Source organism: Choristoneura fumiferana, chromosome 17, assembly GCF_025370935.1.
Source record: "Choristoneura fumiferana chromosome 17, NRCan_CFum_1, whole genome shotgun sequence".
Classification (NCBI taxonomy): domain Eukaryota; kingdom Metazoa; phylum Arthropoda; class Insecta; order Lepidoptera; family Tortricidae; genus Choristoneura; species Choristoneura fumiferana.
In genome coordinates this window covers 2,567,187-2,579,896 of record NC_133488.1, presented here as the reverse complement: position 1 = coordinate 2,579,896, position 12,710 = coordinate 2,567,187, and the positions used below count along the sequence as shown (strand labels likewise).

The 12,710-nt window shown below is 38.4% G+C and overlaps 1 protein-coding gene across 2 annotated transcripts in view; it reads left to right on the top strand.

The window, feature by feature from the left end:
* The window catches only part of LOC141437461 (protein yellow-like), a 49,893-nt gene that overhangs the window by 21,077 nt on the left and 16,106 nt on the right, over window positions 1-12,710 (top strand). For both annotated transcript variants that reach the window (XM_074100852.1, XM_074100851.1), the window contains exon 2: window positions 6,183-6,452. In XM_074100852.1, the coding sequence (XP_073956953.1) occupies window positions 6,191-6,452 (262 nt within the window). In that variant the 5' untranslated portion in view covers window positions 6,183-6,190. The remainder of the gene's footprint in view (window positions 1-6,182; window positions 6,453-12,710) is intronic.

Here is a 12,710-nt window from a genome sequence, read left to right as displayed (position 1 = left end):
TATGTAGATAGCTGGATATCTGGCATAACACATAGGCTACTTTTTGACCAGATATTCTCACGGGATAGGGATAAAATCTCGAAATAAATTTGGCATGAGTGTTTTAATTTAACGTCAATGAAAACCACGATGTAATTTTAGGGAATTCCCACGAGAATTTAATAAAATCCCGGAATTTCAATTCAACTGCTGTATCTAATGATTTACGTGTGCGAAGCCGCGGGTAAACGCTAGTATAATATATAATACATACTGGTCAAAAGAAAACATGGTTCTCAGTTTCATCTGTGAAATCAAAAATATATTTGGGTGTTTATCTCGGGATTACTCTTATGCATTTGGACTCGTACGCATTTGTACTCATACGCAACTGGGCTCATAGACTCTGGCCAGCGAAAGCTGTCCACGAGAAACCGCGGCAAATAAAAAAAAATGAGGCTGACAACATTAGATACACACTGATTAAACGATGTTGATACTTAGACACCTAATTATTTAAATTTTCCAGATATTAAATTATACTTGTGACTTGTTCAAGCTGCATCAAAATTCATATAGTAATGTGTGAAAGTTGATGATGCACTTTAGGAGTCCCTTGGTAAATTTTATGACTTTTGTCAGTGTCCATTTACGTACAGTCCAAACGCTTACATTTTTGGATCATTTTGACCAGATTGGCATTGAATATATCTTCTTACATTTTAATTCTTATTATAATCTTATTACATTTGCATTTTGAGGATGGTAGGAGGTTGAATTAAACAAAAAATAATTTATTTATGTCAATTTTGACAGTCTCAAAAATGATACCAGATTAAACTTTCGTAAAAAATGGCTGGACAGCTTTCGCTGGCCAGAGTCTACGCATTAGGACCTATACTTAAGTTAAACGTGCCAATGCTCTTCACTGTCCCAGTAGATGTCGTCTTTAATTTTATCTAGGTAATTATATAGCAATAGAGGTGACAGTAGGGTGTCATCTATTGGGCATTAATTAAGACCAAGACGCATTAGGACCCAGACAAGCAATAATCAAAAAGAGGGCACGTTCTTTAACATAAACGCCCGATCAATAAGTACTTCATTTTCCATATGTATTATTTAAAGCGACATTATTTTATTTTCCCATGCTTTTAAAAACACAAGTATGAAACGATTTTCTTTAGCATTTTCAATTGCGTTTTATCATAAAACATGCAAATCGATAAGTCTTGTAACGAATCGGCCGAAGTCCGCATAACAGTGACCTTTACCACGATAGTTATAAGGTCGTTATTCCTCTGAACTTTAGAACAATGGGCGCATACTGCGTTGAATTTTAATGATCATTAAATTCCTAGAGGTTTTGTGTCATTGGTCGGTTATGTAATAAGTCGGTGTGCATTTCTGCGAGTTAGAACCTGCAGTGTTAGAAAAAGAAAGGAAAGATAATTTGTTCGTGGCGCGTCAATGTACTTACATGAAAAATCGAAGAAAAGAATTCGAGACCAATATCCAACGATATTTCACACGGGGGTCTACTACGAAATTCGAAGTTCGTATCGTACCGTCCTTCTCGCTCCCGTATTAAATCTAGACACGCAGTAGTGTGTCAAGCCAAGTTCAAGCTAACAGAACTGGCGAGCAGCAGGACTACTACGAAACTCGTAAATCGAAGTTCGTGTCGTGCGGTCCCTCTGACACTTATGCTATATAATACTAGAGCGAGAGGAACCGCACGACGCGAACTCCGAGTTTCGAGTTTCATAGTAGCCCTGGAGCCACTTTTGACCCCCTCATAACTCAACGACTATTTTACATAAACAAACATGTAAATTTTGGCTCATATTTATTGAAGGGGAGCAAAGTGCCAAGGTGCTAAGTTCAATTCTTCTTATAACTTAGGATAATATTGAAGCCTTAGGTCGGACTTGCCTAGTTTTCATATACGAATTATATTATAGCCTTCGCAAGTTTTAAAGCTGTATGTTTCTTATTTTATTTTTCCGAATATTTGGCTTGCTGGTAGAAAATAACCATTGAACATGGGCTCTTCCAAGACTGTGTTAGTAGGTACTTAATAATAATTCGTATATGAGAACTAGCCAAGTCAGACCTTAGGCTTCAATATATTATCCTAAGTTATAAGAAGAAATGCACTTGGCACCTTGGCACTTGGCACCCATTTACGAGTAGATCTCACTTCTTTTGTCGTTTAAGTCAACAATCAAGGCATATAATAATAATAAAATAATAAATAAATATTATGGACACTTGACACCAATTGACCTAGTCCCAAACTAACAAAGCTTACTTGGACTAGGCAACGGATAACATATATATATTATTATTATTACCTAGCTTAAATAAATTATTTATTATGAAGACCCGAGAGCAAACATTTGTTTATATTGACAGACAGACACACAATGAAATCTACCGCATGGCATCAGAGGTTTCCGAGCCCAGGGTCCACCTCCTTGCACACGGCACGGCGCAACCATCTTTGCGTTAAAGTCAACGTCATGGTCATATATCATACATAATATTGAACTTGGCTCTCATTTCACATTTATGTTTTGATGGGATAATATTAGCGTCAGCGGGTAGGTAAGACGAAGTTGCAGAACGAACAGATGTATTGAATAACGTTTTACCATCGTATTTTGTCGGAAAAGGTCGTGTTTATCTTGCTCTCTCAACTGGCTTACTGAAGTTTACTGAAGATTATTGAGATAGCAAGATAAATACAAACTTAGCCGACAAAAACGGTGGAAAAACATTATTCACTAGATCTGTACTTTAAAAGCCTTAAAGTTCACATGAGCAGAGTACCTACTTGCCGAGGTCGACCGGAAACTGTGGCCTTGCCGGAACTTCCGGCGGACAGCAAAATGAGATAAACTGGGAAATAAAGAAGGAAAATGCAGTTGAGGTTACGGAGACGGATGACAGTGATATCTGGTGACAGTTTCAGGGAAGAGAAAATTGTATTCCCAGAATAACAAGGATTAAACGTTAAGTTAAAGAAAGAAGACAATTGTAAAAAAATGCGCATGTTACGTATAATAGTCCCAAAAAAAGGCGCTGATCTTCCATTGGGGACATCTAGTCACCTCATCATACATCTATTTCAGAGACTAAAAACACTCTAACAATTTAAATTGAATACCCAAATATAATATCCATAGGCCAGTTCTCCTTAATGACTTATTTTTATACTGCGCGTCAAAGTGACTTTAGGATTTTTTTTATTTAATTTTGGCCTTAAGCACTACCTAATGAACGTTGAAAAGTCTATTTTCAATGACACATCACAAGTATTTAACACAACTAAGTATATTTTTAATACAGTATACTCCGATCAACGATTAGTACTAATCGTTGATCGGAGACAGTATATAGATTCGCGATACACCTAGTCATTAATTTTGTAATAAGTAGGTACGCCTTAATATACTGAGCTGCAAAAAATCTGGCCCTCAAATAGAAAGAAAGAAAGAAGATATTTATTCACTAACACAGAAGACACACATATACAGCAAAATTAACACAAATAAAATAAAAAAAAATTGCAGAAAAACACATGAAAATAGTAAATGAATGCATAATCGGTAAATCGGTAATTTTGTATGCGGCCAAATTTTGTGCCGCTGGGTATATATTATGAATGTCTTCTTGTTAAAATATTTGAATTGTGTATTTGTTTGATCGGTAATATTTTTTTTTTTTTTATAAAAACGTTTCCAATTTCACTGAAACAACTTTTTAGTTTTAGCCAGTTTCCGTACGTACAGATATTTGTGAGAATAACACGAATGTTTGTTCTCGGGTCTTGGATGTTTAATATGTATTTAAGATGTTTAATATGTTTATCCGTTGCCTAGTATCCATAGTACCTACAAGCTTTGCTTAGTTTGGAACTAGGTCAATTGGAAAAAAAAACTGAATCACGGATGCGTCTTAAATCGAGTTTCGGGCTAATTCGTAGCCCTTCCTCTAGGAGCGATGCGACTCGGCAGATGTCAACATGACATTAGTGTCACAAAGGTCCACCCTGGTACGTGATTCAGTTTCCTTGGCTGTACTGACTGTGGGTACGTCACGTTGTTAACTTCGACTTTAACCGGAGCTTTGACAGCTAGGAACACCGGTTATCGTTATAGCTTAGTGCAACTCACACTAACAAGCGTGTCACTAACTTTCGGTCCTCGCGACCCGACAATGAGTGCGCGAGCGCCGGTGACCTTAGCTGGCCAAGGTCAATCACCCCGCTGATTGATCGGGCAACTGGTTTGGCATTGCCTTACTTTAAAACTTTCGTTGTTATGTCATTGATAATTTGACGTTTAAGTACCTGCTGCTTTAAATAGACTTTGTATTATGATTTTTAGCGTTCCGTAGTACTTTTAGTAATAATTAGCTATGCCCGCGGCTTCGCCCGCATGAAATTAGGTTATCGCGCGCTCTGTTCCCTCAGGAACTGTGCATTTTTCCGGGATCAAAAGTAGCCTACGTCACTCTGGCTCATAAACTACCTCTATGCCAAAAATCACGTCGATCCGTCGGTCCGTTTCGACATGAAAGACGGACAAACATACCAAACATGCAAACACACACTTTCGCATCTATAATATTCGTCTATATTAATAATTTCGTTAAGGGGTACGGTAGACTCGAACGAAATGCACATCAAATTGAAGAGCGTAAAAAATTAGTCAATCTGAGTCGACAACTTGTAGGCGGAAAATTCGGATTATCGAGTATTTTCAATATAAACTTGAATAAATTACTAAGTATATAATGGCGTTGCGAAGTAAACATGTCAATCAAAGTCATCACATCAAAGTGGCGTTAGTGTCACGTCATCACGTGTCATTCGTTCTACATTGTGACCTCTTGTGTACCGTATATGGGGCCCTTTAGGTCTAATTTCTTTGATTATGAGACAGAGACATCATAGTTATTTGGGCAAATAAGATTTAGGAGAAATATGTACTAGAGAATAATACCGATACGTAGGTTAGCTGTGAAAGTACGTTTGTGATAATATTAAGCATGGGAGTATACGTCAGATTTTTCGATAAGTACGACAGTCTTTACACAGGCAAAATTTTTTTTCAAACATGTTATCATGAGTCTACATATTACCCGAGCGAAGCCGGGTTTTCATCTAGTATGGATTAAACTTGAGTCATTTTAATCTAAATTCTCACGACATGTAACTTATAAACATACTTATAAATATTTAAATACTTACTAGCCGTTGCCAGCGACTCCGTCCGCGTACTACGTTTATCGCTATCTCGCGGGAGCTCTGCAATTTTTCGGGAAAACTATGGTATGTCCTTCCCGAGGATTAAACTATGTGTGTATCATCTAAATCGGTTCTCCGTTTTCGACGTAAAAATGTAACAAGCAAACTTACAAACTTTTGCATTTCGGGACTAGTGGGATGTAAGAGGTTAATTTACATGTCATTCATTACAGATGACTAAACATGTGTGCCATAAATTATCTTAACTCTGTTTTAAGCTTTACCTACTTACTTTAATTGACCTATACTCTTATAGGTTCACTTCGTTTTCTGCCCGTCTGTCCGTTTGTCTGTTACCTTTTCACGTCTAAACCGGTGAACCGATTTAAATGAAATTTGGCATGGAGACAGTTTGAGACCGTAGGAAGAACATAGGATTTATTTTACCCCGGAAAATTTTATAGTTCTCGCGAAACAGCGATAAACGAACTCTTCGTAGACGATGTCGCGGACAAGAGCTAGTGGACAATAAGCAAGACACTGTGGTGTTCGATCGATCTTGTGTAACTCGTTTGGGTTGTGACCCCGCAATGTAACGCTACTGGCATGATTTTACTGGAATAATGTGAACTGGGCATTTTCCAGGTGTTAGGGCCTTGTGCAAGGTCCACCCGGATTGCTATCACCATCTTGCTCGCACTGTTGTGTTTCGGCGTGGACAGTAAGACAGCCGGTGAAATTACTGGCACTTGAGGTATCCCATCTTAGGCCTCTAGGTTGGCAACGCATCTGCAATCCCCTGGTGTTGCAGGTGTTTATGGGCGGTGGTGATCTCTTACCATCAGGAAACGCACTTGCTCGTTTGCCATACAGTCGAATAAAAAAAAATAGATTTTGCACACGGCAACCGTACTAAAACGTCTAAAAACTATATTCTCTATTCCAGCCACAACGATGGGGGCTTACACCGCCCTCCTTCTTCTCCACCTGGTCTACCTAACTTCCGGAGACCAGCTCCATACAGTCTTCGAGTGGAATCAGCTCGACTTCCAGTACCCAAGTCCGGAGGCTCGGCAGCAGGCTATAGACAGCAAGACCTTCATTCCGGAGAACAACTTACCGATGGGGGTGGAGGTGTTTGAGGACCGGCTCTTTGTGACGGTCCCAAGGTGGAAGGATGGAGTGCCGTCCACCCTGAACTACGTTAGCCTGAAAGGTGAGTAACTTTTAATGTTATTACCAGAGAGCGGAATTTTCATGGCATATTTTGACCTGTCATAGTGACTTCTCTCTTATCGACTCTACCTAAAGGATGTTGACTGATGTGTACAGTCAAGGGCAAAGATATCAACACCGCCAAAGTTGCAAAAATATGTATACACGGCCTTAATGTTAAGTGCATAAAGACGTGTATACATATTTTTGTAACTTTGGCCGTGTCGATATCTTTGCCCTTGACTGTAACTGGGGTGAACTTTAGATAGTCGTAAACTTTGATAAGTTGTTATGTAGAACGTTCTTTTTCCGCTAACAAATTATGGATATTTGACTGTAAAAGATGTAGTTTAAAATAGGAAAAATAAATGTATTTCTTTTATAGAGATATAAATGGAACACTTGTGAACATTATAACAGAAGAATTTCAATATGAAATTGAAAAAAAAACTGAACTTTCTGAAACTGAAAATGCGGTTACTATGCGGTTACTATCCCACTGCTGGGCAAAAGCCTTTTCTTTTTTTCTTCCACTCGTCTCTACTTTTGGTCAAATCTTGCCAGTCCGTTTGGAAACTCCGGTCCGAATGGCCCACGACAATTTTTTAATACCATGATATTTTAGTTTTTCTATGGTTAAAATCCATCAAACGTAATTTTTTGTCGTACCTAGTTATAAGCCCATTGTTTGTTTACAAAATATCGTAAGTAACATTAATAGCTAGCAACATCTGTCACTGTTCTCTCTTAGACAACGGGACAGAATAACGAACAAGAAAAGTTGAATGACCTAAGTACTAAAACTCTCTGAGCTAAGTCGTAGACTGATAGACAGGCGAACCTGTTAAAACTACTTATATATAAGGGCTTTGTTTCCCATTTTGAGTCAAAAATTGGCGAGCATTTGGGTCGATTCCAGGGTAGAGCTTTTGCACACTAGCGTTTTTGCCGGCGGTTTCTCGGCGGAGCGGGAACGCGGCGTGCACGCATGCGGCGACCACGCTGCGGTATCTACGGTCATATACGGTCCGCGTCACAACGGCGGCGCGCTCGCGGCACGCTCACGGCAAATAATCGCGGAGAAACCACAGCGTGAGAGAAAAAGAAACCGCTGGCAAGAACGCTAGTGTGCACAAGCTCCAGGCAGTTAGTAGTTTCCGCCGCAGCAGCCTTCCACCAGAACTAGCGCTGCCTACCAGGGATGTTATGTATTTATTTTATTTATTTATTTATTTATTATAGTAGTTTCGGTTAAGAATATTGGATTTTTAAGGAAGTGTAAAAGTAAAAGACAAACAGGAATATAAATAACTTGACTTTAATTGTAATAGTTACGAGTCGTAAATTAGTAATAGAAATAACAAGAACAATAGATGCAGAAGACTGAGATTTAGACTCCGCCCCTGTCCGAAACTATCCGAAATTTTATATCGGATTCCGTTACGGTTACGGATATTTTTATTTCGGATATCCGATAATTTCGGTTACGTATCCGGAGCTCCATACATCCCTGCTGCCTGCTGCCTACCCTGCTGCCATAGCTAGCACTAAGTAGGTATATCTTCTGGGTTTTATGTATATAGAAAACCGATGCGTTCCGAAAAGAAGAGCTATTCTAACCCAAAAGCAGTTGGCTTCACCCACGCTGTTTGCACACAATATTTGCATGGTCTTGTTCGCAGTCTCGCGACAACTGACTCATGCGCAGAACTAAATGAGAGAATTAGAAATGTTTGTTTTGTCGAAAGTCAACTTCGATTTTTCGATTTCCAGGGAGATGTTAACTCGCGAGTGAAGTTGTTAGAACATACTTAAGTACGAGTAAAAGAAATACAGATATAGTATGCATAGAGCGTTTTCAGATTATCCGATCCGATATCGGTATCGGACGCCGATACCGATTTGGGGCAAGTAATGTATGAAATATGTACCTGTCTTTCAGATTATCCGATCCGATATCGGATCATATTTCATACATTTTACTTGCCCCGATATCGGTATCGGCGTCCAATACCGATATCGGATCGGATCGGATAATTCGGATCTGAAAACGCTCTGATGGTTTTCCAACGGAAAAACTCGGATAAGAAGTAGGAATACGACGGCATCCGAAGTGTCAATCAATTAAAATGACTGACAGACACCAACAGCCAACCGATAGTGTCTTTTTCAACCTAGACATTGGCGGAATCATCGATAGTATTGATAGAGCTATATTTTAAAAAATAGAATTAAGTAACATTTTCATATCCATTAATTTGGAACTTTATTATTTAGTGTCAAATGTCAAAATGAAAAATGTACGGCTGCACATGGGCTGTACGATGGCAATAGGGAATATACCGAAATTTTCTCACGTCAGAACGGGGCACTAGCACAAAACCGTAAACAGTTTTTTGAGTATCTTAAATGCCATAATATCGTATTTTTTTTTGGAAATATAGCTCTATCGTTACTATTGATGTAAAATATCATATTATTTTGTTACTAATAAATATATCATGATTTCTATAGGTGGAGAGTAAGACAGCCGGTGAAATTACTATCCCATCTTAGCCTCTAGTTTGGTAACGCACATGCAATACCCCTGGTGTTGTAGATGTTTATGGGCGGTGGTGATCTCTTACCATCAGGAGACCCACTTGCTCGTTTGCCATCAAGTCGATAAAAAAAAAGGTACTAATACTCGTCGCTCTTGATCTGTCATGGCGACAAAATATAAAGAGAACTGACGTTATCATGGGTTTGCGCTAGTGTCGCCCCCTGAGCAGAGCTTTCCTACTATGCCATATTGAAACTAAGTTGACAAGATTTCATATTCTAAGACTAATAATTTGATTCGTTCTCTGTATTTCTGTTTGGAAAGAGAAAAACGCTGATTTTTAAAATTTCAAACAACTGTTTATTAATTTATTATTATTTTTTAAGATGGTATTCTAAAAGGGCATAATCCAAGTACCACACAAGTAGATCCATTACTTTTGTCTAGTCTCTTAAAAAAAAGACCACGTAAATCTGACGTAGACGTTGCATAAGACGTTGTCAAAATGATGACAGCTCCTTTTCTGGTGAAATGGGCAAAGGAAACATATCTATTCTGTGGTAGTATTGGAAAATTTCAGACATATTTTTAAATTTTTGTATTTTTTTATAATATGGAGAATCAATTATAATATATTTTTCCCCATTTCGGAGGCAAAACTCTTTTTTTTTTATTTTTCCGATTCTTCTCTGTAGTAATTTACAGGTTTAAAAAAATGAAATCTTGTCAGCATGTTACATAACTTATCCGATAAAATGCGTACCAACCCGAAGGCTAATAACTTAAATGGACTAATGAAGCTGAAATTTAACAGAGAGTTTTCTTTTAAATGCCTTGATGAATAGACATTTGTCTGCTAATGCATGTAATGGTCATTAAAGAGCACTCGGACGCTTACCTTACTTGTTTTATTTTAATTTATTGTTGCTGCTACAGGAAAAACTTGATTTGCAAATTAATTATACCTACTGCTTATAATATGGACATTTGACTTGAAAAACAAAAATATGAAAGGTTATTTAGATATGTTCAGTTACGTGGGTGCAACACTCAGCTGAAAAACCAGCGCTGCAGCTCTGGTTACAGGGCTACGTACGGCACATGCTGAGCTGAGTCCTTGGCATCACACTACGCCACAATGTCTCTTATTTTCCCATCTCCTATTTAATGTTTTTACTGTGTTTGTTGTGATGTAGTGTGTTTTTATTGTCAATAAAAGTTGTGAGTTTGAGTTTGAGTTTGAGATATATTATTTGGGTTTCCCTGTATGACTCAATTAAGAATAATTGTCTCAATGGGCTCTATTTTCTTGGAAGTCATGTTGTATGATTCACTTTCCTTGTTTACGAAAAAGAGAGAGAATACGGTATTTGACAACTCCTGATTTTGCCATATCTTAATAATATTATGAAAATATAGATATCAGATAGTATTTAGCGAAGAGAAAATTAAAATCGGTTGAAAATTGGATTATAGTGATTCTTTGAAAAATCTATATACCTGTCTCTTCCTCAAACGCTTTTCTCTATGCAGCAAGTATGCGTACTGGCGTGTGACGTCACATGCCAGTAGTCTTTCTCTGTCTAATCTTGAATTTCAAACCTTTATAACTTTGTTATTTGTAAAGGTAGCTTAAAAATTGTTTTTTTATTCGATAACAGACATTGTGTAGTTTTAATTTATAAAACATATACAAAATAGTCAAATACCGTATTCAACCGTTTATGATAATAATATATTGTTTCAAAACTTTCACGGTTTGCTCACTTATTTATTTTTTTAATACCACACCTGAACTAGCTTACCTAAATCGTTAATAAGTGCGTGATCAGAGAGCTACTCTGAAATTTTAAAATCGAATTTCGTCTCGTACCGTCCCTCTCACTCTCGTATTAAATAGTATAAGCGTCAACGGGATGGCAGGATACGAAGCTCAAATTTATCTTCTTAGTATAGGGCCAGATACTTTTAATCATGTTCACAGCTTCGATATTTATGGCGACCGTACCTAGGTAACACTTAACACACGTAACACACTATGTAACGCACTTTCACTGCAGTCAGTGTAGAGGGCCTAGAGGGAGATGGATATGGTTGTCAACTAATGACTGTCGATTCTGCATGCTTAACTCGCTCCAATCTTGGCACACATCGTAATACTAACCTGGGCATCCAATTTCTACACATTATAAATTATTAACTATTCACGCTCTGATTATTACATACTCATTAATTTTAAATTCAAATAGAGATAATATGCTGACGAAATACGACAAAAACAAACATAAAGAGATCTCTTTCAGGCAATCTTGTATTTTTAACCTTCAGTTTATACGTAGGTACATATGATTTTCCAATATTTGTAAGAAGAGATTCGATCAGAGTCTTAATCACACGCCTTCAACCTTATTTTACTCACCACCTAGATTTTTCTATAGCACCCTTTACTTATTTCTTAAGTAACGCTCTTATTTTTCAATGTCTTCAATGACCACAAGAGCTGGTCATCACTCACGTTGAGAATCTATGCTCTAAATGGTACTTCTTTAATTTCAGATAACACCACAACTTCACCGAAGCTGATCCCTTATCCCAGCTGCGCACAACTCTATCGGAAACGACGGAAAACCGCCGGAGATCATCTCCCCTTTCCGGGTCAGAGTCGACAAATGCCAGCGTCTCTGGGTCCTGGACAGCGGAAAGATGGGCAGCCTGGATCCAAACGCCACCAGACACACACCATCTATCATAGTCTACGACTTAAAAACAGATAATCTCCTTAGAAGATACCAGTTCCCTGCTGACCAGGTCAAAGAAGAATCGGGTTTCGCAACATTGCTATCGAAGATGGAGACTGCGATAACACCTTTGCGTACGCTGGGACGTAGGAAAGGCAGGTATCGTCGTTTTATTCCTGGGAAAAAGAACGGAGTCCTGGAGGATCACGCACCATTACTTCCACCCTGACCTTTGGCGTGTGATTTTAGCTAAAAGGCTACAACTTTAGCTGGACTGATGCCATTTTCGGCATAGGCATCTCAGCACCCAACTCTGACAATTACAGCACGATCTACTTCCACCCATGGCCAGTTACAACGAGTTCTCAGTTTCCACTGAGTTTTTAAGAAACAAAAGCCTAGCTGACGCTAACTTCAACGCGTTCAAGCTCTTGGCAGCAGAGACCCAACGCAATCAGCGCTGCCTTCGTTGACCCAAAAAACTGGCGTTCTCTTCTACTCCCTCGTCAACCTCAACGCTGTGGCATGCTGGAGGACGTCAAACAAAGAGTACACAATGAAAAACCAAGGCAGAATTTCTATGAATGACACTACTATGATCTATCCTACTGATATAAAAGATTACAACCAAAACCTTTGGATTCTATCTAATAGACTCCCGATTTGGATGTATGGAAATTGGACCCTGCGGATGTTAACTTTAGGGTTTTTACTGCCCCTGTTTTAGATGCTATAAGCCACACGGCGTGTGACGTCACTCCTAGGTCGGATATCTTGGATAAGTTTGTAAAGAACGTCAAAAATGGCGACAGCTAAGATAGCTGCTAAAATAAGACCTAATTCGGGAGCCTCATTCATGCCCATGTCTTTGTATCGTTAGTATTATTAAGTTGGCTTGTTTCTTCCACTGAGTCGAATTGAATAGTATGAGTGTAGCAGGGCGAAGCATCATAATAATATATTTGCATGGTAAAACCGA